The 26,314-nt window shown below is 50.7% G+C and overlaps 2 protein-coding genes across 3 annotated transcripts in view; both read left to right on the forward strand.

Moving 5' to 3' along the window:
* Positions 1-210, forward strand: part of LOC128946670 (collagen alpha-1(I) chain-like) — a 30,802-nt gene extending 30,592 nt beyond the window's left edge. The window contains exon 9 of the mRNA XM_054290613.1: positions 143-210. Coding sequence (XP_054146588.1) covers positions 143-210 — 68 coding nt within the window. The remainder of the gene's footprint in view (positions 1-142) is intronic.
* Positions 1-23,217, forward strand: ALMS1 (ALMS1 centrosome and basal body associated protein). Of its 2 annotated transcripts, none has more exons than XM_054290848.1 (11): positions 1-1,866; positions 2,775-2,885; positions 4,597-4,761; positions 7,853-8,985; positions 11,833-11,944; positions 12,810-13,010; positions 15,545-15,783; positions 16,262-16,502; positions 16,736-16,799; positions 18,748-18,847; positions 22,813-23,217. In XM_054290848.1, exons 1-11 carry the CDS (start codon positions 363-365, stop codon positions 22,855-22,857), a joined length of 3,915 nt encoding a protein of 1,304 aa, XP_054146823.1. In that variant the 5' UTR covers positions 1-362; the 3' UTR covers positions 22,858-23,217. The 2 variants fall into 2 exon arrangements, with proteins under 2 accessions (XP_054146823.1, XP_054146831.1); XM_054290856.1 differs by having other exon boundaries at positions 22,816-23,217.
* The last annotated feature ends 3,097 nt before the right edge of the window (positions 23,218-26,314 follow it).

Consider the following 26,314-nt stretch of genomic DNA (forward strand, 5'->3'; position numbering starts at 1 on the left):
CTGCCCTCATCCTCTGCTCCCAGAGCCTGGCACACAACCCCAGCCTGGCCAGCGTCCTGCCTGGGCAGCACAGGCTGGGCACAGAGCCCTGGCACAGAGCTGGGGGTGCTGCTGCTGAGGCTCCTCCTGCCCCTGCTGCCAGGGCTGCAGCTCCTCAGGAACCAGCCCAGCAGCCCAGGAGCATCCAGGCTGGGAAGGGACAGACCCTGAGTGCCAGGCAGCCCCAGCTCCTGCCTGCAGCTGTGGGGCACAGACACGGTGCCAGGGAGCTCAGCCAGGAAACAAAGCCATCCATTGAACCCTCTGCTCTGAGCCCATCCCTGCAGGAGGAGATCCCACCTGGGCACAGCCAGCTCAGGGAGATGCCACCTGGGCACAGCCAGCTCAGGGAGATCCCACCTGGGCACACCCAGCTCCAGGAGATCCCACCTGGGCACACCCAGCCCCGGGAGATCTCACCTGGGCACACCCAGCTCAGGGAGATCCCACCTGGGCACAGCCAGCTCAGGGAGAGCTCAGAGGGCCCAGGAGCACCTGCACAAAGGGGTTTGCTGAAGAGCCCCAGTGAGGTGTTGGCTGAGGGGAGGAAAAGCCCTGAGGAGCCACCTCTGGTTCCAGAAGAGGCTGTGAGGGAGCAGATGGGTCCTGCTCACCCTTCACCTGCAGATGAAGCTTTGTCCACCATTCCAGGAGGGGCTGTGAGGGAGCAGAGGGGTCCTGCTCACCCTTCACCTGCAGATGAAGCTTTGTCCACCATTCCAGGAGGGGCTGTGAGGGAGCAGAGGGGTCCTGCTCACCCTTCACCTGCAGATGAAGCTTTGTCCACCATTCCAGAAGAGGCTGTGAGGGAGCAGAGGGGTCCTGCTCACCCTTCACCTGCAGATGAAGCTTTGTCCACCATTCCAGGAGGGGCTGTGAGGGAGCAGAGGGGTCCTGCTCACCCTTCACCTGCAGATGAAGCTTTGTCCACCATTCCAGAAGAGGCTGTGAGGGAGCAGATGGGTCCAGCTCACCCTTCACCTGCAGATGAAGCTTTGTCCACCATTCCAGGAGGGGCTGTGAGGGGGCAGATGGGTCCTGCTCACCCTTCACCTGCAGATGAAGCTTTGTCCACCATTCCAGGAGGGGCTGTGAGGGGGCAGATGGGTCCTGCTCACCCTTTACCTGCAGATGAGGCTTTATGCACCACACCTGAGGCTCCCTCATCACCAGTGAAGAGATTCCTGAGCTGTGTGCACATCACCCTCTCCTCCAGGGTCCATCACCCCAGTGCCAGCAGTGCTGGGAATGGGATCAAGGTGTGGGGCAAACCACCAGGGAAGGCTCAGACAGTGGCTTTACAAGCAGCTCCAGAATCTTCAGTGGGAGGTGTTCCTAAATCCCCTCGTGCTGAGGGCATTCCCAGCCCAGCTGAGCCTGTGCCAGGTCCCAGCCAGCTGCTTTCCCCCAGGCAGGAGCTGCAGGGCAGGGCCAGAGTCCGGCTCACACAGGGCATCCCCAGCTCTGCCACACCTGCCAGAAGGACTTCTGATGCTGCCACCCAGATCACCACGGAGAGTCCCACCAAAGCCACGTTCTCAGCAGAAATCTGTGTGGATCCCCACGAGGGGGGAAGTGCTGCCCTGCATCCATCGCTCCCCAGTGCTCCTGAAGCTCCTGGGATTGCAGCTCCACCCCACAAGGCCCCCGAAGCTCCTGGGACTGCAGCTCCACCCCATAAGGCCCCTGAAGCTTCTGGGACTGCAGCTCCACCCCACAAGGCCCCCGAAGCTCCTGGGACTGCAGCTCCACCCCACAAGGCCCCCGAAGCTCCTGGGACTGCAGCTCCATCCCACACAGAGATTCCTCCCTTCCCAAGGCAGCCTGGTGAGCAAATTCCTGTCTTACAGGTGTCTGTGCACTTGAATCTGCCCAAGGTCAGGGTACTGATAAATGTGAAAGCCCAAAACCAAACCCAGCTTTTTTATGGAAATAACATCCTTGAGATAATTGGGGTATTTGAAGTTGCTCAACCCTTAAACTTGTGTTTTTCAGCCCTGTCAGGGGGGGTTTGTGTGGAAACAGTTGGGATTCAGTTCAGGTTTCTCTAGAATTGAATCCTTTGTGTCCAAGTGTGGTTGGAGAATATTTTTTGGTGTTTGTTTGTAGATGGTTTGATTTGGTTCACTTGGAGTTCAGTGAGAGCTGGGTCTCATTACTGATTTACTCTCTAGTCAAGATAGCACCAAAAAATCAGAGGGAAATGTGCACATTGCTGCTTTTACTAGAATAAAACAGCAAACTGCAGGGTTTGGGGTGTCTGTCAGCAGGGGGATGTGGATGTTCACAGGGTTTCCCACCCCAGTGGTGTGTGGTACTGGGGCTCTGTTGTTGCTTTTATAGACTTGAAGGACACATCCCTGCTCCTTTAAAGTGATTCCCTCAGGCTGGGATCAGCTGGGAGCTCTGTGGGTACAGGAGATGTTTCTGTAAGTCACTGTTTGCCACCCTGATCACATTTTTAATATTGAATAGGAGAAGCTGTTTTTCCAGGTAAGGGATGGTAACCTTCTACTTGTGGGTGGGGATTAAAAAATCCAATTAATTTAATTTAGCTAATGAAATAGCAATTTAATTTAATTTAGCTAATGAAATAGCAATCCCTGTTGCTGAAGAACAGGTTATTCCTCAGGCTGTAGCAGCAGGAGCACCCTGAGCAGCTTGCCCAGGCGCTGCCCTGCTGCATGAGGGGTTTCCAGCCTGGCTGCTGCTCACTGTTTGCCTTGTCCCCCCAGCCCAGCCCCTGCTGCTGCCCTACAAGCCCTCAGGAAGCTCTGGCATGTACTATGTGCCTTTCCAGAGAGCAGGAGCCAGCGTGGAGCCCAGCACAGCCAGCTCCCACTCAGGTACTGCACCCCTGTCCAGGCTGGATGGGTGTTCTGTGCTGAATTACCTGTGAGCCATGAGGGCAGCTCCTGCCTGCAGGCTCTGCTTTCCTTCTGGGGTGCAAGGGGGATCTTTTCCACTCTGGCAGTGAAAAGGAGCAGAACTCAGTGTTCACAGCCTGAGCATCCCTTGCTTTGCTCTGGGAATCGCTGCTCACTTGGCATCCTTGCAGAGCTCTGCCACTCTTCCTGCAAAGCATGGACCACTGGGTTTAGTACAGGTTTTCACCAGGTTTTTATTACAGGTTATCACAGGTTTTATTTGCAGGTTGATTTCACTCAGAGCTTTTTAACATCCAGAGTTTGGTCTGTAGAAAAAACTCATGTTAGACATTCCAGTTTCTGAATTGCACAGTGGTGACCAAGGGCTCAGGCTGATCCAACAGTGCCCAGATCAATCACTGCAGCCACAAATTGTGCTGGCCATGGTTTAGGTGTTCCTGCTCTTGACCTTTTTCAAGTTTATCTGGGGAATCGTGTCCAAAATGAGAGAAACAAATGTGATGCAAATCTGTTGTTTTGCAGAAATGATGATGCCATATATAAAAATTCACTATGCAAATGAAGCAGCACAAGGTTCTAGGAGAACGTACAGCAGGATGGAAAAATACATTTTGTTTTTCCCAGTCCCTGCTGCACCCAGGGCTCAGCTCAGGGGGAGCAGCTGAGGAATGGAGTGCAGGAAATCCATGGGGTGTAACCAGGTGGGGTTGGCAGGGATGAGAAATTGGTGGGGACAGTTCTAGGTTTGTAATCTTGTGACAGGGATAGGATCATGGAGTCATGGAATGGTTGGGTTGGAAGGACTTTAAAGATCATCCCATTCCTCCCTGCCATGGCAGGGACACCTCCCACTGTGCCAGGCTTCTCCAAGCCCCATCCAGCCTTGCCTGGGGCACTGCCAGGGCTCCTGATTGCTGGTTGTCTTGGTTTGGACAGACAGGAGTCTGCTAAGGAAGGCAGGAGCCTCCCCTGAAATGGAGAATGTGAACCCTCCCCACCTCTCTGAATTTTAAATTAAGGGGCTCTCAGGCAAGAATATTGGAGCAGGAAATAACAGTTCTTTAATAGGGAAAAGAAAAAAAACCATAAAAGGATGAAATAAACAATGCTGTACACTAGAACAACACTGACAGAGTCAGAACCCAACCTGACACCCTGTGGGTCAGGGTGTTGGTAGCAGTCCCATTGGAATTGTGGCTGCAGCCCTCCTGCAGTGTCAGGGGTGGTTCTGTTGGAGCAAGGGGGATCTGTAAAGAAGGATGTATTCTTCCTCTGAAGATCCAGTGGAAGGACAGGCAGCTGCTGTTCCTCTGGGGAATCCCGTGGAGAAGCCGTGCTGGTGTCTCGAAAACCTCTGGATTATATCTGGGTAGGAATGCTTGGCTCCTCCCTCTGGGCTCACATCTCCCAATGGGATGTTGTAGTTCTTATCAGCCATGCAGGGACATTCAATAGCTGTTATCAGCAGTTGTCCTCTCTAGAGGGAGGTGTGAATGTGGTCACTCAAAGAGAGAGATAGAACAAACTGCCCACTTGACAAAAGATGACCTGCCATACAGATGGTAATGGAAAACATCTTGCATTGCAGTCTTCAACACTGGTTCACTGTGGGATTTGTGTGTCTGCTGTCCCTGGTTGCTGTTTTACTCACTCTGCTCTCTCTGTGCAGGCTCAGAGGATGCTCCTGCTGCAGGGATCCTGGCCCAGGTGCTGGCTCTGGGGGATGAGCCCCCTGCAGCCAGGGCAGCTGCCCAGCACACAGGGACAGTCTATGGGCACAGGCCTAAGCTGGCCTGGGCTGAGGGGCACAGGACACTGCTGGAACAGCCTTCAGGTAATTAGAATGTGGATTTGATTTTGTAATTGTTTCTGTGTGTTCATACATATGGAGGAAGTCAGAGCAGAAGATTTGACATTTCAGGATCCGTGGTTCCGGTGACATTGCTGGGTCTGCCAGAAAATGCTGGATTTGACTCAGTTTTCTCTTCCTGTCTTTCTGCTTCTCCCTGGCTGATAGAATCCAGGTTTCCCTGGCAGGCTCTGGACTCTGCATCCCTGCAGTGTCCCAGGCCAGGCTGCACAGGGCTGGGAGCAGCCTGGGACAGTGGGAGGTGTCCCTGCCGTGGCAGGGGTGGCACTGGGTGGAATTTCAGATCCCTCCACAGGAAGAGACATAGCCCTTTGCAGGACTCCATGGAAAACGTGGCCATCAGTATTTGCTGGCATTCCTGTGTCTCCAGGGATTGTCAGGAATTCCCTGAGGCTGCAGCCATCTGGGATTCCCTGAGCAGGGAGGTCCTTCTGCCCCTGTCCTGGGCACTGGTGGGGTCACACCTCGAGTGCTGTGCCCAGCCCTGGCCCCTCAGTTTGGGAAGGACTTTGGGATGTTTGAGCCCATCCAGAAGGGGCTGGAGAGGGGCTGGGAGCACAAACCCTGTGAGGAACCCCTGAGGGAGCTGGGGGTGCTCAGCCTGGAGAAAAGGAGACTCAGGGGTGCCCCCATCACTCTGCACAGCTCCTGAAAGGTGCCTGTGCTCAGCTGGAGCTGGGCTCTGTCTGCAGGAACTGACACAACCAGAGCACACAGCCTCGAGCTGTGCCAAGGGAAATACAGGTGGGATAGCAGGAAAAGGTTTTTACAGAAAGGTGATAAAGTTCTGGAATGTTCTGCCCAGGGAAGTGGTGCAGTCCCCATCCCTGGGGGTGTTTAACAAAGCCTGGATGTGGCACTGGGGGCCAGGGTTTAGCTGGGGTGTTGGGACTGGGTTGGACTTGATGGTGTTGAAGGTCTCTTCCAACCTGGTGATTCTGTGAGCTGGGCTGGGGCTGTCCCTGCCCAGGGACACTCTGCTGTCCTGTGATGTCACATCAGGTTCCTCTGTGCCCTGCGTGTCCTGGAGCTGCAGCTCAGTGTGCTGCTGCCCCTGCCCCTGTCCTGCCCCTGTCCCTGCCCTGTCCCTGTCCCTGCCCTGCCCCTGTCCCTGCTTGGCTGGAGGAGCTGCCTTGGGGGCCAAGGTCAGGGTTTGCCCTGTCCTGTTCCTGTCCCATCCCTGCCCTGTCCCTGTCCTATCCCTGCCTGGCTGGAGGAGCTGCCCTGGAGGAAGGTCAGGGTTTGCTCTGTCCCTACCCTGTCCTGTTCCTGTCCCATCCCTGCCCTGTCCCTGTCCTATCCCTGCCTGGCTGGAGGAGCTGCCCTGGAGCAGGGTCAGGGTTTGCCCTGTCCCTGCCCTGTCCTGTTCCTGTCCCATCCGTGCCCTGTCCCTGTCCTATCCCTGCCTGGCTGGAGGAGCTGTCCTGGAGCAGGGTCAGGGTTTGCCCCCCAGGCTCTGTTTTTGCTGAGGGTGCTGCCCCAGGGGGGTCAGGCTGAGCCCAGCCCTGGGTGCCTCACTGGCTCTGGTGGCAGCAGCTGGAATGATCCTCGTGGGCACTTGGTACAGCACAAACACTGACTGTGAGTGCCTGATGCACTTCTGGGTTTTCATCCCTGCACACAGGTGGCTGCAGCCACACCACTCCTGGGGGTTGCATCTCTGCTGTCCTCATGGTTCCTGTCCTGATGTGTTGATAGGGTTTCCATCTGATTGCTTTCGTTTTTCCCTTGAGGTTGGGTTTTTTTCTTTGAAGCTTTTCCTCTCAGAATGGAGAGATTTTGATGTTTCCAGAAGACAATTTTTATTTGCACAGGAAAATTTCTATGATTATGTAAGGCTGCCACATCAATAACCTGGATAAAAATGAGAGGGGAACAAAAGTGTTAACATAAAATTATCTCCTAACATTTTTTATTGCTCTGATGGTCTAAAGGCCCAGGTAAGAAAAGAACTGTAAGGAGAAAGAATATTTTTGTGAAGGTAGCCAGTGCAGCTGGAACTTTAAAGAATCTTTCAGAAGAAAGACTTGCATGTCTTAAATCTTCCCTGACTTCTTCAACCGTATTTTTAGATGATCTAATAAAAGATTACCTCTACCCACAGAGCTTGTCTAGAGCTTAAAATTATGCAAGTTATGTATTTTTTTTTTAAAAAAAAGTTTCTCTATACAAACTTATTTTTATTTTTTGCCTGTTTACATTCCTTCCATTTCTTGGTAACTTTCTAAAAAGCCAGGAATAGCAAAGTTCTGCCTGGCATTCCCAAGCCTGATCTCATTTGTCAGGAGGATGTGGAGGAAGCCTCTTACACAAGTTTATAAACATTGCCCTTGTATGGGAAGAAAAATTCCTGCACTTCCAGAGTTAGTGAGGCTGGGCCTGGCTGCAGCATCTGTGATCTCTGTGTTCCACCACAGCCCCTGTGCTGGGCAGGGAGGAGATGCAAGCACCCAGTCCTTTCTACAAAAATCGCAAGGCACATTTTAAAGCTGGATAGTTTTTACACCCAGTCCTTTCTACAAAAATCACAAGGCACATTTTAAAAGTGGACAGGTTTTACAGTATATTAAAAATCACTTTAAAGCTGTTTTGCAGAGCGGTCCTGGCCCGTGCTGGGTGTGTTTCATGGATGGCCAGGGCATCCCCATCCCTGGCAGTGTCCAGGGCCTGGCTGGATGGGAATTGGGGAACCCTGGGGTAGTGGGAGGTGTCCCTGCCAGTGGCACTGGATGGGATTTGGGGTCCCTTCCATGGCTCTAACAAAGGCTCAGTTCAGGGTTGGTCAGGGCAGCTCCCTGAGCTGGAATTGGTGGAGTGAATTCTTCCCCAGATTCACTTGGATGGAATATTCTCTTGGATTCCATGTTTCAAAAGATAGAAAACATTTGTTTATGTGATTTAAATAATGCTCAAACCTCACCTCCAAATTCACTGCGTTTGGCAATGAGCTCGGTGATCCTGCTTTTAATCCTTTGTGGTGTTTTGGGGGTTTTAGCATGAAAACCCTGCACTTGAAGCAGAGCAGTGAAACATCCCTGTGTTTTGTGTCTTGCAGAGCTCCCAGCTGGTTCTCAGCGTGCAGAACCCTCCCGTGGTGTCCCTGAGCCCTGTGCCATGCCCACCAGGCAGAGCTACAGCCAGCATGCCAGGGAGCCCTGCAGGGCCGGGGCTGCAGCTGGGCACGCTGCCCTGGGCACAGCAGGGCACTTCTTTGCCCTCCCTGCAGAGGCTGACGACAGCAGGAGCGAGGAGCTGAGTGCCAGGGGGTCCTTTGGGCACGGGGCAGCTGGCACGGGGCTGCACCAGGGCGCTGCTGGCACCGATCCTGCCCCACGGGGCCCAGCTGCTCCCCTGCAGGACAGCCTGGGGAAGGCACCACGGCAGAGAGGCCATGCCAGGGGCGGTCTGGACGAGCTGTGGCTGAGGTTCCTGGAGCGCCAGGGCACACAGCAGCAGCAGCAGCTCAGGAGGAACGGGGAGCTGAGCCTCGTGCAGCGCCTGGACCGGCTGGCCAGGCTCCTGCAGAACCCCATCAGGCACACCCTGGCACCCACAGCTGCTGGGGAGAGGGCTCCTGAGCAGGAAATGCAGGGGAGGGAACAGCCAGAACCTGGGCTGGCAGGAAAAGCCAGGTCTGGGAGCAGCACGGAGCCAAAAGGAGCACGAGTGGGACAAAGGCCACACGTGAGCCATGGCAGCAGCAGCCATGGGGAGCCCAGGGCAGGGCAGAAGGTGATCCAGCACCTGAGCAGGATCCTGGAGGAGCAGCAGCACCTGGGCAGCATCCTGGAGGAGCAGCAGCCCCTGGGCATGCCGAGTGACAGCTCCTCAGAGAGCAGGCTGAGCGGGGAGCCCAGCAGCTGCAGCACCTGCAGCACCTCTGCGTGGGACACGGGGACAGGGCTGGACACCTCCCCTGCCTCTGGGGACAGCAGCTCCCTGTCCCTGTCCACCATTGACACAGCCAGGCTGCTCCAGGCCTTTGGGCAGCACAGGGTGGCCCCAAGCACCGACACCCCCAGCCCAAAGCTGTCCCCAGAGCTGTCCCCGAGGCTGGCCCGGCTGTACCGTGCCATCAGCCAGCAGAAGAGGCGCTCTGAGAAGTGGCAGGAGCACAGTGGAGCAGCAGGGCCTGCAGGATGTCCCCAGGGAGCTGCTCAGAGCCTCGGGAAGGGCCAGCAGAGCCAGGTAAGAGCCCCCTGAACCCAGCACTGCCCCATCCCCATGGGAACCCCAACTGCTGCCAGCTCTGTGAGCTGGGAATCTCTGAGAACCACTGAGAGTCACTGGGAACCTCTGAGAGTCACTGGGAATCACTGGGAACCACTGGGAATCTCAGCATCGCTGGGAACCTCTGGGAATCACTGGGAACCACTGGGAATCTCTGGGAACCACGGAGTCACTGGGAATCTCTTGAGAGTCACTGGGAATCTCTGGAATCTCTGAGAGTCTGTGGGAATCTCTAGGAATCACTGCAAATCTCTGAGAATCTCTGGGAATCAATTGCTGGGAATACTTAGGAATCACTGGGAGTCACTGGGAATCTCAGAATCACTGGGAATCACTGGTTTGCACGGGAGGCTTCTGCCTTCCATGGGGCAGCCCCAGCTGAGGTCTGAGTGTGCAGGAGCCAGGGCAGCAGCTCAGGCTGGCACACACCACTGGGGGTGCCCTCCTTGTCCCCATTCCCTTGGGAACAGATCCTGGTGTCCCAGTCCCTGGGAACAGATACCTGCAGGCTCAGTGAGGTTCTAAATCTGATGGAAATACCAACCAGGACATCCCTGGGCAAGGCTCCATACAATTATTGGAGTTGCCCTGCTGCTGGGCTTGTAAAAATTTGTGAATTGTTTTGTCTGGCTGGTTGTGAGGTTTTTGTTTTTAAAGAGCTGAGAATTGCAGGTGAGAGCTCTGCAGTGCAGCTGTCTGAAAGGGGAGGGAATAATTCCTTCAGGTGAATTCAGCTGTTGCCCTTGGCAGGAGAAATGGAAATGTTCTTAACTGGGACTCAGCCTAGATTTGGTGATATTAGTAAGGAATTAGTTCAGGGATTCTCTGATCCACAGGAATGCTGAAAAGTACAGAACAAGTGAGGAATATTGAATTACTTTCATTTTTTTGTATTTCCAGATGAAAGTGGAACTGGCATCATTACTACCAGATTTAATTTAAGTTACTATTTTATTTTATAGAAACAGCTCCAAGTCTGTTTGTCAAATAAGCCAGTGAATTATGAAATAATTAAAAAGAATGCCAATAACGAAATTAATCTAGGGAAGAAACAATCTTTTTGAAGGTGAAGAATGGTTAGAAAATATTTTATTTAATATTTTTATTAATAACATTTATTTGAAGGTAAAATAAAACTGTTCTGAACTATGCAGTTTTAAGACTATTAACCAGAACACCAGCATTAGGATCCAACATTTCTGGCACAGTTGTAGAATTCAGAAGATGATTTTATTCCACGTTCTATTCACAAGATTAATTTTTCAGGGTCTGTTCAATCTTAAACCCGAATCTGATTTTTTAACCTGTTAAATCACCTGTGAGATGACAAATGGAATTAATGCTATGGTTAATAAACCCTTTAAAGGCTCATTGAACCCCCATGGCTTTAGAAACTCACATTTTTTATCTGCTGGTGAAATATCCTTTTTAAAAAATCCATCTGAAGACATACATGAGCCCCCTCAAATAAGGGGTGAGTGAAGATAGATGGCAAAATAGCAAATTTAATTTAAAATTCTGATTTTGGTCATTTCTGGGCTGTTTTGCCCAGACTGGGTGGCTGCTGCTGGGCAGTGCTGCAGGGAAGGGCAGATTTGGGGTTTTTCTCCCTGGTTTGACACGTTTTTGCCAAGCACATAATTCAAATTCACACGTTCACAATTCAAATGTTCACATGTTCTGTTATCTGAAAGGAAATCCATATCCATGCATGTGTGCAGTGCCTCTCCTGGAGCTGGGATAGTTACAGGAAATTAAAGAAGAGCAGGTTTATGAGAGCCAGGATGGCCTCCTTCTCATATTGAGTTTTGTTTGGGGTGACAGAGCTGCAGTAAAAGGGAGTAAAGGGGACTCTGCATTTCCATGGCCTCTTTCTAATACTGAGTTTTGTTTGGGGTGATGGAGCTGCAGGAAAGGGGAATAAAGGGGCTGGTGTTGGGGGTGACTCACAGGACACCAGGTAATTTTCTCCAGTTCCTGATTGCAGCTCTGTAATTAGAGCTGGAGCTCAGGGGAGCTGTGGGCACTGTCAGGGTGTGCCGGAGCCTGGAGGTGCTGCCAGGTCACTGGTGATAATAAACCCCCAGAGCCAAGGTTGGGACAGCCTTCCTGCTTTTAATGGCTTTGTTAATTGAAATCAGTGTGTGATCTGCAAGCTGTGTGCAGCCCTGCAGCTTTCACACCTGGCTTGGTGGCAATGAAGGTGTGACACTTCCCTCAGCCCTGCTCCTTCCATGTCCCTCCTGTTTCTTGGATTTATGGAGCTGAATTTCTCCCACCTGCAGGATTCTCTGGTGAGGATCACAGAGTGAGGGAGCTTCCCCTGTTTTGAAAGGGTTTTGCCTGCCCACCCTGCCAGGGAACAATTCCCAATTTCCAAAATCCCATCCATCCCTGCTCTCTGCCAGTGGAAGCCATTCCCTGGGTCCTGTCCCTCCATCCTTGTCCCCAGTCCCTCTCCAGCTCTCCTGGAGCCCTCTCTGAGCTCTCCCTTCAGCTGAACAGCCCCAGGTGGGTTGCAGGATGCTTAGTGCTGTCCTGACTGATGCCAGCAAGCTCTTCCCACAGAAATAATGTGCTTTTGTGGTGTAAATAATGTACTTTTCAATCATGTACCAAAGCAGGCTGCTGGAGGTGCACGGGGTGGAGCTGGGGCTGGGTTTTGTGAGAGCAGGGGGACAGCTCAGCCTGGGCTCAGCATTAACAACCACGAGGGAAAAGCAATGACTGCTTTCTGTGTAGATGCTGTTTGCTGCTATTTGGGTTGGAATCTCAGGAATTCCTGTTCCCTTGCCTGTTTTGTAGAGCACCTTGCCCTTCTCAGATTCCACCTGTGCCAGCAGCAGCTCCTGGGGGCCCAGCTGTGCCCTGAGCCACAAGAGACGGGCTCGGATGCTGAACAAAGGGATCCAGGCAGGTGAGGCCCTGAATCCCACACCTCCCTGAGCTCCTCCTGCCTCTCCTGCTTTGGAACCTGTTCTCCATACTCTGGGTGTTCTGGGGATGGCTCTGTAAGGGCAGCACCCTCCAAATTCACCCCAGATGCTGGCAGGGAAGGGTGATGTGTTTAGTGAAGGTGAGCTGTTTATTTGCCATTCTCTGGCTGCTTTAAAAACCAATTTTCTCACTTGTAAGTTTATTAACCTCAGCTTCTGCTCCATTCCAATGGCAAAGGTGAGCTGCCTTTTTTTATCTATTGTTTTTCCCCAAGACATCTGTTCCTCCCAGAATGGGTTTTGTAGGCATATGCTTTTTCAGAAGGCAACTGCAGTGTTCTGTGTTCTTCCTGGGAATATTTTGGGTGTTAAATTCTATTTCAGTCCTGAGCTGCTCCTGGCCTGGTGCAGTTCTGCAGTTGGGTTTTTTCTGGTGGCAATTAGCAGTTTCTTCATTGCTTTCATTTCCACGCCAACTCCCCATCATCACATTGAGTAATGGCCCTGGTTTATTCATCAGATACAGCAATTATTTATTTATTCCTGCTTGTGTGCAAGCAGATTGAATCAGGGAAGGATTTTCATAGGGCAGAGTTAATTCCAGTTGAATTACCACCCCCAGATAAATATTTTGCTTGGGGTATTTGGTTTTAATTTCCCTCAGATTATTAAGCAGTAATATAACTGGAAACTCTCCTTGCTTTGGGGAAGTGTAAAATAGAAATGTGAAAGGTTTGGACTGTTGGAGGTGGGTGAAGGATGTGATTCCTCACTCCTGGCTGGAGTGGGGTCATTCCCTGCCCTGGCACACAGGACTGAGGTGTCCCTGCTTGGTTTCCATTGCAGGGGACCTGGAGATCGTCAGCAGTGCCACCAAGAGGAACACTCGGGACGTGGGGGTGACCTTCCCCACGCCCAGGAGCAGCCAGCAGCTGTGGGAGCCCTCGGGGCAGGGCCAGGGCACAGCCTGGCAGCAGCCCCAGGCACCGCCGGGCAGGATCCTGACAGACACACGGACCAGGAGGAGCAGGCTGCACTTCCAGCAAGGTCAGCACCCGGGGCCGGGCTGGGGACACCTGGGGTGGGGCTAGGGACACCTGGGGCGGGGCTGGGGACACCTGGGATAGGGCTGGGGACAGCCAGGGCAGGGCTGGGACTGCCAGGGCAGGGCTGGGGACACCTGGGACCTGGGGACACCCTGGGACGGGGCTGGGGATAGCCAGAGCAGGGCTGGGGACAGCTGAGACAAGGCTGGGGACACCTGGGCAGGCCTGGGGACACCCAGGGCTGTGTCACAGCCTGTGGTGGTGGTGCACACACCCTGCCCCAAGAGCATCCTGTGCCAAGGGGCAGGAGCCATGAGAGCACAGCACACACACTGATCTATGGACAGACAGCTCTTCAACTAATTACAGTTGAAAAGTGCTGTGTTTATTACAGCACTGGTACAAGCTGAATCATTTCTAAAGGTATGTGTGCTCTTGAGAGCCCAAACTTCCTTTTTGTCCCTTAACCTGTTGCTGTGCATTAAGCTTTGCAATAGGTTTGTACATATTTATTTATCACAATTCGTTCTGATCAGTAGAGAGCTCTCTGGTTGTCCATCCATCTCCTGTAGCTTTAGTTTTGGTTTCCATCTTGTTTTAATGTCTAAGAGGCCCCTCTTATTTTCTTCTAGCTTGGAAGTTCACACTCTTCACCTTGTTTGAGGCAGCTTTGTGAGCTGCAGGCTGTTGCAAGCACAGGTTTTTTACAAGCACAGCAAATGGATAGACTGCACAGACTGAACAGTTCAGAGCAGCACACTTCACCTGAATCTGAAATGGGTTTCTAACCTCAGTTAATCCCTAACCTCATGTCTTCAACACACACACAGCATGAGAGGGTCCAGGCATGGAGTTCCAATGTGCTTTATTTCAGACAATGCTGAAGGGCTCCAGGGGCCAGAGACAAGCACAAAGGAGTGTTCAGGGTATAAATACAGGAGGAGGGAATTGGGAATCCAGAGGTCTGAGGGCTCAGGGGTGGTACCCAGGGAAGGGACTGACAGTGTTGCAGCATGGCAGGGTGGTAGAAATGCTGCAGACACCTCGAGGTGTCTCCTTCAGAAGGTGCTCAGAGTAAGGCCACCAGAACAGCCATGTCATGTCCATGCACACACAGACACACACACACAGATCAGCAGAGGAAGCACAGGAAGGGTCTTTGTGTGATGTATTCCAGTGAGGATTTATTCCAAAGCATGCCAGAGGATCAGGGACAAAGACCAAACCATGGGATGTGCACAGGTTCAAGTGTGGGGTCAGTGGCCTGAGGGCACAGGAGTGGGCAAAGGGCAGCAACCTGCTGGGAGGGATGAGGGATGAGTAACTGGGGTGGGCAGGGTCAGCTGGCCCATGGGGGAGGCAATTTGATGTGGATTGGCAGTAGTGCTCAGAGCACCCTGGGCTGAGTCCTCTCCATCAGCTCAGGTGGGGAAACTCTATGGTAGATCCTTCCAAGGCAAGGCAATCCCTGGGGGTTTCTCTGGGGGGAGGATTCAGAGGGTTCCACACAACAGAGGATGGATGGCAATAGGTTGCACAAACCAATGGGGTAATGGGGAAGGGAGAACTCTCTAGAACATGAACATGTAGGGAAGGCCAATGGGCAGGACAGAACTGGATAAATGGACACAGAGCTGCAGGGCACCGTGGGGGAAGCCTCTTTCCTCACCCTGAGCTGTGAGGAGTGCCCAGAGCCTGAGGTGCATCTCTCCAGGCCATTCCCACTGCCCTCTCCCTGGCAGGCTCATGGGTCTCCACAGAGCTGGCCCTGCCACAGCCTCCTCCTACTGGGATTTCATGGGAGTTCAACCAAACCCTGCCAGGGGATTGCAGTGCTGGCTTCTGATGGCAATTTCAGCCTGGAACAGCTGTTACAGCAGGAAATGCACTCATTAGGGAGGAATAAACAAAGTGGAGAGGTGGCAATCCTGTAGGTGCTTAACTTCTGAGACACTAAAGGTTCTGTTGAACTCTCAGTGCTGGTCACCAGCTTGTCCTTAATGTCTCATGCCCTGAGGCTTCCCTGGAGATTTTTCCAGAGCACTTGGGTGAAAATTAGGAAGAACTTGACTGTTATTGAAAATTGCATTTTTAGGCTGCTGGTGGAGTCTCCTGATGTTTTCATTTATTTTTTTTTTGTCTCTTAAATTCCTGCCACTCTTCACAACGTCACAATTAAATGTTTAAAAATATTTCCCTTACTCATCACTGTTGTTGTTGTGGGGACTGATCATTCTCTTTCATAAGGGTTTAATTTAGAAAATTCAGAATATCTGCTCAGAATCCCAGTTGATGCATTCACATCATTGTGTGTGTAAACTGTGAGTAACTGAATTCCTGGAGACACGTTGAGCATTTGGGAGATGGAAAGCATTTGATCTTCCAAAACATGAAGAGCCACAGGGCTTAGGCCAGCAGAAAGGCTCCTTAACAATGTGTAATTGCTGGTAAATAACTGTTCTTTCCATGGATTGGATGGACAACAGGCACAGGAATTGCCTCAAATCTTCTTTCTCTCCCATGCTCTTTTAACAGGGACTGCATGGCTCATCCCAGCAGAGGACTTGGAATGTGAATCAAGGAAAGAAAACCAGTGCAGTGCCCCTCCTGGCCCTGGGCCAGCCTGGTTTGAGCCCTGGAGCAGCACAAAGCCCTGGAGAGAGCCCCTGAGGGAGAAGAACTGGGAGGAGCAGCCCAGGCTGGGCCAGGGAGCAGTGACAGCCCCGGGGGCTGGCAGGGGGCTGGGGCAGCCCCTGGGCAAGCTCACCCTGCAGGTGAGCCCACCCTGACCAGGCACTGCTGGGGCACATCCTGGACTGCTCTGGCAGCCTGGCTTTCCCCAGGATCCTGTCCCAGGTTATTTACCCAATATTTGAATTGGTCTGGTGTTACAGGGGTTAAACCCCTTGGCTTCAGGAGCCAGGAGGTGTAGCTGACAGAACATCCCACCACGCTTGTATCCACGCAGAAACAGTACTGAGGTGTACATGGCATGAGATCAAAATGAGTTTTTGTCATTCTTTATTATTATTTTGGGTTTTTTTTCCTTTCTGGCCAGTTTATTTCCATGTTGTTAAAGCAGAGGCTCAGAGGCTGCTGGCATCCAAGCACCTACCCAGCCTTAAGGACAGGAGTTTTGTATTACACCCAATGTTGTGAGGGGATTTTTTCCGTGCTCTGGGGTTGGTGGTGGGTGTTGTGGGTGTCCCCTGCAGCTGCCAGCCCCAGCTGGGTGTGTTGGTGTCCCCTCAGGAGGCGCTGGCCCTGCACCGCCCCGATTTCATCTCGCGCTCGGGGCAGCGCCTGCGGCACCTGCGGCTGCTCCGCGAGGAGAGGAGGCTGCACAAAGCCCAGAGGGAAAAGCTGCTGCCAGCCCAGGGGGAGACACTGCTGCCAGCCCAGAGGGACCAGCTCCTGCCACCCCAGCAGCTGTTGCAGCCTGCAAGGAGGAGAAAAGACTGCAGGATTGCAAATCACCTGCTGTCCAACCGAGGTACTTCAGGGCTCTGCTTTCAATTCTTTGGTTTCATGAACCCCACATTGTGCTTTAGGGTGTGTTTATTTACTTTGTATTTCTCCTAAACTCATTACGGTTATTTAAACCTGTTGTCTGTAAGATCTTATAAGGAGTTTTTTGTGAGAACTTCTATAAAGTTTACAAAGGACTCAGATTGTTGCAATAACAAACTTGTTCATCATTCCCTTCTCTCAAAATTTTCCATTCAGGTTTCCCGATGAGAGAAAAAAGAAGAGCAATTCCCAAGCATGAAATGTTTCAAAGATCTAAAAGGTAAAGTTCAGGGAATTTTATTTCAGGTGGATCAGTGCCCTGGGTAGGGAAGAGCTCTGAATCCTGTCTGCAGTCAAAGAACTGGGTGTGCAAATAATTCAGCTTTTTCAGTGAGAAATGCAGGTGCCTTATCAGAGGGAGAAATGTCCTGCTTAGAAGTTCCAAGAAACAAAATAATTTTGGAAATAATTTCTGTAGCTAAACCTAGGTTTCTGCTGCAGTGTCAGCCATCCACAGCAAACCGGGTCCCACATGGAGAGGGAATGGGCTGGGGGACACTGGAGCATCTGAGGAAGATCAGAAATTATCCGAGTGGGTAACTGGGGCAGCAGCAAGGCAGCATTCCCCAAAGGAAGAGGCTTTCTATAGAAATAACCACCCCAAGGGAATGCAGAGACATTTACCCTTGGAGAAACCACCTTAGGGTAGGGTTTGCGTTATTTCTGAGGGCAGTAATTCATCTCTGCAGTGCCCAGCACACTCCATGGATTTACCCTTGGAGCAGCTGAGCTGCAGAGGGGCCATGGGAAGGGATAGTGAAAAATGGGAGCTCACTGCAGCTGAATTTTGCTGTGAATGGGATGGGAAGTGCAGGGCCAGGAGCAGCAGAGGTGGCAGAGCCTGAAATAGTCCCAGGTTGGTGGGGTGAGGCCTGAGCAGCCTGATCCAGCCTTGGAATGTATTAACCCTGCTTTGAGCAGCAGCTTGGTGGCCTCCAGAGGTTTCTGCCAACTTGGTTTCCCTGTGATTCCACTAAACACCTACTGCAATACTATACAATAATACAATATATAAAATAAACCCCTTGATGATTTTTGATGATTTTCATGATACATTTTAATGATTTTTAGCATTTAAGAGTATTCTTAGGGTGTCTGGGGAAGGTGTCCCTGCCCATGGCAGGGGTGACAGTGGATGGGCTTGGAGGTTCCTTCCAACCCAAACCATTCCAGGATTGAAGGAAAACTTGGGGAAGCATCAGCAGAGGAGAAGACAAAGCAGGGCAACACTACTGAAAGCACTGGAATTTTGGGAATGCCTAAAAAGCTTCAGTGAGGTGATTGCTGTGCTAAACTCCTGCCATGGCTGGAGGGACATGGGGCTGTCCTGGGCTGGGGACATGGGAGACACTGAGCTCCAGCTGGGGCACCAGGGCAGGGCAGAGCTACAGGTGCTGCTCTGGAGAGTTGCTGGGGTGGGAAAGAGGCGTCCCAGGGGCAGGAGAGGTGTCCCAGGGGCAGGAGAGGCATCCCAGGGGTAGCAGAGCCATCCCAGGGGCAGGAATTCCCAGGCTCAGTGCTGCTGTGGATTCCACAGTGGGACAGCAGCAAACTGCAAACACATTTGTCAGGGATGTGCTTGGCCAGCAGTCCTTAGGGATGTGGGGATAAAGCAGAGGGTGTTTGTTGCAGTAAAGCAGATGGGACTCAGTTTCTTCATGCAGGCAGAATAAAGCTCATGGTAAAATAAATAAATAAATAAGCAAATATAAAAATATAAATATGATAAATATTTTTATATATAATATTAAAATAAATAAATATACATAAATAAAACTCATACAGTTTTTAAAGACATTGTGTTTGACTGTAATTGGTTAGTAACCTTAACACCCAATCTATTGGTTAGAAGGTGCTTGTGTGTTTAGGTGTTAATGCTTTTTTTTTCTTCAGTTGTTTATGGTTTTTCTTTGTAAATTCTCATAGGACAGATCTTTTGTTATTACTTTTTCCTTTACAAGAATAAGTTGTTATGCAGACTTGATTCTCAATCTAATTGTTTTCACATAAAAACTTACAAGCTGGCTACTAGTTTAGCTAAAGTAACAGGGCCTAAACCATATTTTATAGGGCTTTTCTTTTCTCATATTTCTCCTTGTGTACAGCAGCTGTGGTTTTTAGTGTCAGACAATTTCAAATCTCTGTTTTTGCCTTTCCTGTCCCGTTAGGATGTACGAGCAGCTCCCTGAGGTGAGGAGGAAGAGGGAGGAGGAGCAGAGGAGGCAGGAGTACAGCTCCTACCGCCTGAGGGCTCAGCTCTACAAAACTGTGAGTGTCCCCTGGTCACAATGGACAAAGACAGCTGTTCTTAATGCAGAATAGCCAAATCTCTGTTCATAGCTCATATTTTATTATATTAATATGTATAATAAAATATATATTACATATATATATATTAGATATATTTTATATATTAAAAATATAAAAATATATGTCTTATATATTTATATAACACATATTATATTTTTATATCTTGTAAATATGTATTTTGATATAAAAGATATATTTTCTATATAAATATAAAATATAAATTATAAATATAAAATATAAATATAGATATAATATGGAAGGTATATATTATATTCCTATTATATATTTATCTTTATATAATTAAATATTATAATATAATACATAATATATTAGAATATATAATATATATTATATCACATGGAATATATATATGCTATTATATAATGTGATATAATGTAATGTAATATAATGTAATATAATGTAATGTAATATAATATAATATAATATAATATAATATAATATAATATAATGTTATTTAAATATATATTTTATTATATTTATATGGCTATCAGAAGGCATCATGCCTGGATCTAACTGGTCAGCAGTTCAGTGAAGCTCAGCTCACTGGCTGGCAATGGCTGCTGTAGGTGTCCATCAAACCTTTCTCTTTCCAGCTATGTTCACGTTCTTGTCTCCTGGGGAGTGAATGTTTCACAGGGGTAGAACTTTCCTCCCCACAGGTGTGAACTGTCTTCTCACAAGAATAGATTATTTTGCTAACTGATTCTCACTATTGTAATTCTTATCTCACAGTAATGAGGCCAGATTTTATAAGGTTTTTTTTTATAAGGTTTTACCTGTATGTGACACCTCTCCCCTCTGGAGCACCAGGTTCCCACAGGGAGTCCCAGACACAGGGATCTGCTGAGGGCTGTCTCTGTTTGGAAAGCCAGGAGTCTGCTGAGGAAGGCAGGAGCCTCCCCTGAAATGGAAAATGGAAACCCTCTCCCTCTGAATTATTGTGATTTGAAATTAAGGGGCTCTTAGGCAAAGATACGGGAATATGAATAACAGTTCTTTACTAGGAAAACTAAAAATACAAATGCAGTAGTACAAACAAAGCACTACCAGAGTCAGAATCCAACCTGGCCCCCTGTGTATCAGGGGGGTGGCACAGCCCCATCCCATGGGGGCTCAGCCCTCCTGCAGTGCCAGCTGTGGCTCTGCTGCAGCAGGGATCCTGCACAAGGGGGGAGTTTTCCTCTGCAGCTCCAGGGCTGCTGGAGATGGGCCTGGGCTCCCTCTGGCAATGCAGGGCAGCAGAAAGCTGCTCCTCTGGGAATGCAGTGGGCAAAGGCTGCTGGGGTGTCCCAAACCTCAGATTGGATCGAGGTAGGAATGCTTGGCTCCTCCCCTGGGCGGAGCATCTCCCCATGGTATGCTGGAATTGGATCAGCCATGCAGGGACAGTCACTGGCCATGGACAGCAGATAATTAATAATTAATGGCCCATGAACAGCAGATAATTAATAATTAATGGCCCATTAACAGAAGAGATCTCCTGGAGGGAGGATTGGCTGTGGAAGAGATGAAGAAAACTGCCCCATGAGCAGCAGATACCTGCCCCAGCTCTGACAGGTGGCAATAGAATACACACTTATCTTACATCCCAGGACAGGAGGGAAGAGCTGGGTTCTGCCCAGAGGACAGACTGCTGCTGTGGCTGTCCCTCCTGGCCGTGCTGTAGGGACAGGATGTGCCTGGATCCATTCAGGGAAAGGCCTGCCAGGGGCTGGAAACAAACCTGGGCTCCCCTTTTCATCCCACACCTTCCTGTGCCATGGCAAGGAAGAGGCAGAATAGACCAGCACCAAAAATCAGATTTTGGAGCCATTTTGTCTGGGTGTCAATGGTTCTTCCATGTGCACATCCATGGAGGGGTTGGCCCTAAACCCACCCATCTGCCCCAGCTCTGACAGGTGGAATGCACACCCCAGCCACACCTCACAACCCAGGGCACTGCAGTCCAGTGCTGGGGCTGCCCAGGTGTGCTCCATTCATCACCCAAGCTCTGCTGCACCTTTCCTTTCCTGAAATCCTCCCATCCCACGGAAAAATGGCTCAGAAGGTGGTGCTGGTGAAATGATACAAACCAGGGCTTGTGCAGGGCCTGGGGTGGAACAGAGGGGTCTTGGAGCACATCCCAGAAGGACAAGTGTCCTTCCAGAGCTGGGTTTGCTCTCCTGTGCCCTGGCTGTGGGTGGGTTTGGCTCAGGGAATTCCCAGCCATGCCTAGCAATGCCTGGAGTCACCTTTAATTTATCCAGGCTAGAGCCTGCAGTCCTGGTGGAGGGTTACCTGTGAAGGGTTCCAGCAGTTTCTGTTTGCCCAGCACTGGCCCTGCTAGGGAGCTGTGGGATGAACCAGTGTCCCTGAGCATGGGCAGGCTCTGAAACTAAAACTGGCCTTTACTTTAAACTCTGGGTCTTAAACTTGCACTCCAGTTTTATTGTTAAACTCCTGGAGTATTCCAGAGCTGGAGTAACAGGCTTGGCTGTTTGTTGGGAGCAGCAGTCATTGGATTTTGGAAGCCAGCGCTTGTAATGTGTTCTGTAAAACATCTTCCTACTCTAATTTGGGGAATTTACCACTAGAAAGACTTTAATTTGTTGCTATACTTGAGCAGGGTATTTTCAGGACATTTTTTTTTCTCTGGTCTGAGAATTCCAGCTGCTGGCACAGTAAAGTTTGAGGAATTAATGAGTTCTGGCAGCCACTGACTTGGAGTGGCAGAGTGGGCTGGAAGCAGGGAGGAAATAGGATCAGAACTTTTGCACATAAATATGGGTTTGATTGGAAGGGAGGTGATGATTCATGGCAGTAAATAATTGCAGTGCTTTAGTTCTCCCTGCTGGTGCAGAAGAGCTGCTGTAAATCAGGGAATGGTTTGGTGAGGATGGCACCAGCTTCTGGGTGAGGCTCATTGGGCCTGAAAATCAACCACAGATTCTGTGGAATGGCTCCAAAAATGAGACAGAGCTGGTCTCAAGGCATTTCTGTGACAGTTTGGGGCAGCTCACTGACGGAAAAAGAGAATAATAAGAAGTTTTCTTGGCACTGAGTGAGGGGGAAACAACATGGGCCCACCTAGAACTGGAGCCATAAAAATCCCTGGGCTGGAGTGCACAGACATCCTTATCTGTGAAATTGTTCAATACTTCCCTTTGTTAAGATAGCAAAGTTATTTTTATCACAGGGTGCACGTGGATCTGGGCTGATGTTCTGTCCCAGCAGCCCTTTGCTTTTGTGCTTTCAATTTCAAATAGAGCATAAAATCATCCCAGTCAGATCAGGGGACAGGGAGTGCCCTGGAATTTTGCACTCTGTAGTGGGGACAGACTCTGATCTGATGGCAGCAGCAATCAGAACTTTCAGCCCCACTGGAGCAAAAATGAATTTTCTGAGTTTATCAGATGCAGATTTGTTCCAATGCTGAGGCTCTTCCACAAGGGGGAGCGAGTTTGTGGTGCCCGTGAATTGGAGAGAGCTGCTGGAAGGAGCAGCAGCTCATGGGTATTCCCCCTGCTGGATTCCACAGCAATCTGTGCAGAGAACCTGTGCTCGGCATTGCTAATTTCAAATCACTAAACTCACCCGTGTCCCTCTGTTTCCCTCAGAGCACAGAGAGCCTGTGCTCAGCATTTTCAATTTCCAAAGCACCAAACTCACCCGTGTCCCTCTGTTTTCCCTTCAGAACACAGAGAACCTGTGCTCAGCATTGTTAATTTCCAAAGCACCAAACCCACCCGTGTCCCTCTGTTTTCCCTTCAGAACACAGAGAACCTGTGCTCAGCATTGTTAATTTCCAAAGCACCAAACTCACCCGTGTCCCTCTGTTTCCCTCAGAGCAGAGAGAACCTGTGCTCAGCATTTTGAATTTCCAAAGCACCAAACTCACCCGTGTCCCTCTGTTTTTCCCCCAGAAGATCACCAGCCGTGTCCTGGGGAAGAAGGTGTCCTGGAGCTGACCTCAGCCAGCCTGGGTTGGCACACACAGCCCTGGCACAGGAGAAGGCACTAAATGCTTCTGCGGCCCCACTTTGTGCTCTTGGCTCCCTTCTGTGCTCACTGCTCCTGCCCTACGTAAGAATCAGGGATTTGGGGGAGTGTCAGAGTTTTAAATAAATAGCTGGGGTTTTATAGTGGTGTTAGGCACTTCAGAGGAAACACAGTCTGGAAAAACTTGGTTCATAACATATTTATAACTCCCTGATTGGAATAACAGTTTTATATATTTATTTTCAGTGGGTTTTAACGAAGATTTTTAGATTTTTTTTAAAATTCCTGTCTCAATGTAGAAAATTCACTTGTTATGTTTTGTACTTCAATAAAACAGCTGAGTTGTTTTAACTGCTGCAGCTGTGTTTGTGTAGGGACCAGGAGGGGCTGAGCAGAGACACTTGTGGTGCTGCTGGTGGGAGCTTTCAGGGCTTTCCTGGGAGAATCCCTGTTTTATTTGATGCTTTGTCCTGCCAGGGTCCCTGGCTGTGCCCTGGGCCAGCATCACTGAAAAGATGCAGGGCAGAGAGGAGGTTTATGAAGTGCTCAAGCCTCAGTTTCATCTGATCATCACTGAGCAGTTCATAGGATGGATAAACAGGAAAAGAGATCTGAGGAAAACAGAGTGGGTGTGAGCTGTGGCTTCCTCTGCTCTCTCTGCCACAGATGTTTGTGGCAATTCAGCCCAAGACAGCTGGGAGGGAACACCCACTGCTGGGAGGGCTGGGCACCATGGAGCTGGAAGGTTCTGGAGAGACCCTGCAGGGCCTGGAGGGGCTCCAGGAGAGCTGGAGAGGGACTGGGGACAAGGGACAGAGGGACAGGAGGCAGGGAATGGCTCCCACTGGGAAAGGGGAGATTGGGCTGGGATCTTGGCAAGGAATTCCTGCCTGGGAGGGTGGGCAGGGGCTGGGCTAGAATTCCCAGAGAATCCCTGGATTCCTGGCAGTGCCCAAGGCCAGGTTGGACATTGGGGTTGGAGCACCTGGGACAGTGGGAGGTGTCCCTGCCATGGCAGGGGTGGCACTGGGTGGGATTTGAGGTCCCTTCCAACCCAAACCATTCCAGATTCCCTGATCTGGTCTGGTTTCAGAAATGGAAGCTGAAGTGCAGTTTACAACTTACACCATCCCATGGCTGGGATAAATCAGCTCAGACTGTGGCTCCTCAGACCTTCCCACCTCCCACAATCCAGTTTTACCTGTTTATCACAGCATCAGCCTCCTTTGGGATGCAGGGATCCAGTGCCACCCCTGCCCTGTCCCACCTGGCCTGGAGCTGGAATTTGCTCCTTCCACTGCCTTGGGATCAGGAGGGATGAAATTGCTGCCTTGCCTCTGGAATTCCAGTACTCTGGCTGGAAATGAGCTTGGTGTGAAGCAAAGGTGCTGAGCGTGCTGGGGCTGAGCTCTCTGATGGATCCTGGGACACACAGGACAGATTTGTTCCCTGGGAGAGGAGACTGGGGGTGCTGGAGCCCCAACGAGCTCCTGCCTCACTTGGAGCTTGCTCAAGGCCACTCAGCTCCTTTTTTGTGCCTTTAAGCTTTCAGTGAGGAGATGAAGGGAGCTGGAGGGGCCTTGTGCTCCAAAATCCCCCTGAGATCCAGCCCAGTGTTCCCCCAGCACTGCCATGGGCCCCCCTGAGCTGTGTCCCCAGGTGCCACATCCACAGGGCTGTGAAATCCCTCAGGGATGGGGACTCCAGGGCTGGACAAACCTTTGGGGGATGGAATTTCCCCCAGAGCTGCTGGTGAGGGTGTTCCCATCCCTCCTGCCCTGACTGATGTGTCCCTGGAGATGCTCCTGACTGCTCCAGGGCTGTCCCTGCCCTCCTGTGCATGCAGAGCTCCCTTGCAGTGTCTGCAGCTCTGGGAAGGAGCTGTTGACATTTGCAGCCACTGCTTCCAGCACACCAAGCTGCTTTCCAAACACTCAGGAAATTGTGCTTGTCTTGTGCTCCAGAGTGGAGTCATCCCCTCCAAACCCACTGCACTCAGACTGCTGGGGTGAATCCTGCAGAGCTCTGGGAGGGGAATTGGGGCAGGACTGGTTTTTGTCAACACTGTTGGAGCAGATTTGTGTTTCAGTGATTCAGAATTGCCCTTTGATCAGCAGCACCCCCAGGGATTGCTGTGTGGGACAGATGTGTGTCCACAGCCTGACCTGCAGCTGGGAAACCTCCTGGATCAGATGGAAAAGAAGGAAATGGAAAGGAGGTGTAAAACCCCACTTTTTGCTATGAAATGTGCTTTATTTCAAAATGACTTTTTTCCCTTCAGAAGCACCTTCCATTTCTTCCTTTATCAGCATTTCCACTCATTCTTCCTTTGTTCTGTAAATTCCATCCCAAGGCAATCAGTCCTGACCCTCCTTTGTGGGGGCAGCCCTGTGGGGCTTTTGGGGTCCTTTCTATGGAGAACCCCTCTCCAGCAGGTTTGGGTGTTTCTGAATCCCTCTTCAGCAGGTTTGGGTGTTTTTGGAACCCCTCCCATGGAGAACCCTTCTCCGGCAGGTTTGGGTGTTTCTGGAGCCTCTCTCCAGCAGGTTTGGGTGTTTTGGGAATCTCTCCTTTAGATAACTCCTCTCCAGCAGGTTTGGGTGTTTCTGGAACCCCTCCCATGGAGAACCCCTGTCCCATCAGGGGCTGAGGGGCTCATGACACATTCTGGCACTGCTGGCATCTGGAAGGTTTCCCTGGAAATGCCTTGCAGTGCTGATGTGAAACACGGCTCAAGTGCCCCATTAAAGGAAGTTCCCAAATCTGCAGTCTCTGTTGTTCCTCTGCCTGTCCAGCATGCTGGGGACTCCTCCCAGGGTTTCTCTTGGCCCCTTTGTTTTGTCACTGAGAGCACCACAGGAAGGCTTTGGAGAGGAGAAGATGAAGGATTTGTGCCAAAGCAGGTGAGGAAAACTCTTCCAGAATTCCAGAATGGTTTGGATTGCCAGGGACCTTAAAGACCGTGCAGGCCCATCCCTGCACTGGCACCTGAAATTAGATGGATTATGGATTATTATGGGCTTTATATCAGCCTTCCTCAAAGTCCATCTCATTTTTTCCATGAGTACATCCTGGATTATAATTCACTTTTCCTGAAACAACCCCCTGAGGAAGACATGACTTCCTGAGTGGCTGTTCATTAGTGCAGATCCCACTTGAATCCAGTGGAGCAGATTTTAAAATATTGTTTCCTTTGTGCTGCCTCTGTGAGCCCCTGGCTGCTCCTGGGGCCAGGGCAGGAATTCAGCCTGGGGCAGGAATCTGGCTGGAAATGGGAAAGGCCCGGCTCTCACACGAGCAAGGTTTGAAAGTCAAGCTTTTAGTAATATTTTTCTCCCTACATCAGCAGATAAAGTGAATTCTGCTGCCAAGTGCGACCCTGCGGGAGGGTGAGCGACCTCGGCGTGACAAATGGGAGCCACGCTG

The sequence above is a fragment of the Melozone crissalis genome, unplaced genomic scaffold, assembly GCF_028551555.1.
Source record: "Melozone crissalis strain CALT ecotype California unplaced genomic scaffold, PUWL_Pcris_2 ptg000006l_1, whole genome shotgun sequence".
Lineage (NCBI taxonomy): Eukaryota > Metazoa > Chordata > Aves > Passeriformes > Passerellidae > Melozone > Melozone crissalis.

Excerpts from the sequence above, each read along its gene's own strand:
- ALMS1 (XM_054290848.1), top strand. The coding sequence starts at position 363 with ATGCCACCTGGGCACAGCCAGCTCAGGGAGATCCCACCTGGGCACACC. Across the intron at positions 4,762-7,852 it reads ACTGCTGGAACAGCCTTCAG|AGCTCCCAGCTGGTTCTCAG; the intron begins GTAATTAGAATG and ends TGTGTCTTGCAG. Across the intron at positions 16,503-16,735 it reads TCACCTGCTGTCCAACCGAG|GTTTCCCGATGAGAGAAAAA; the intron begins GTACTTCAGGGC and ends TTTTCCATTCAG.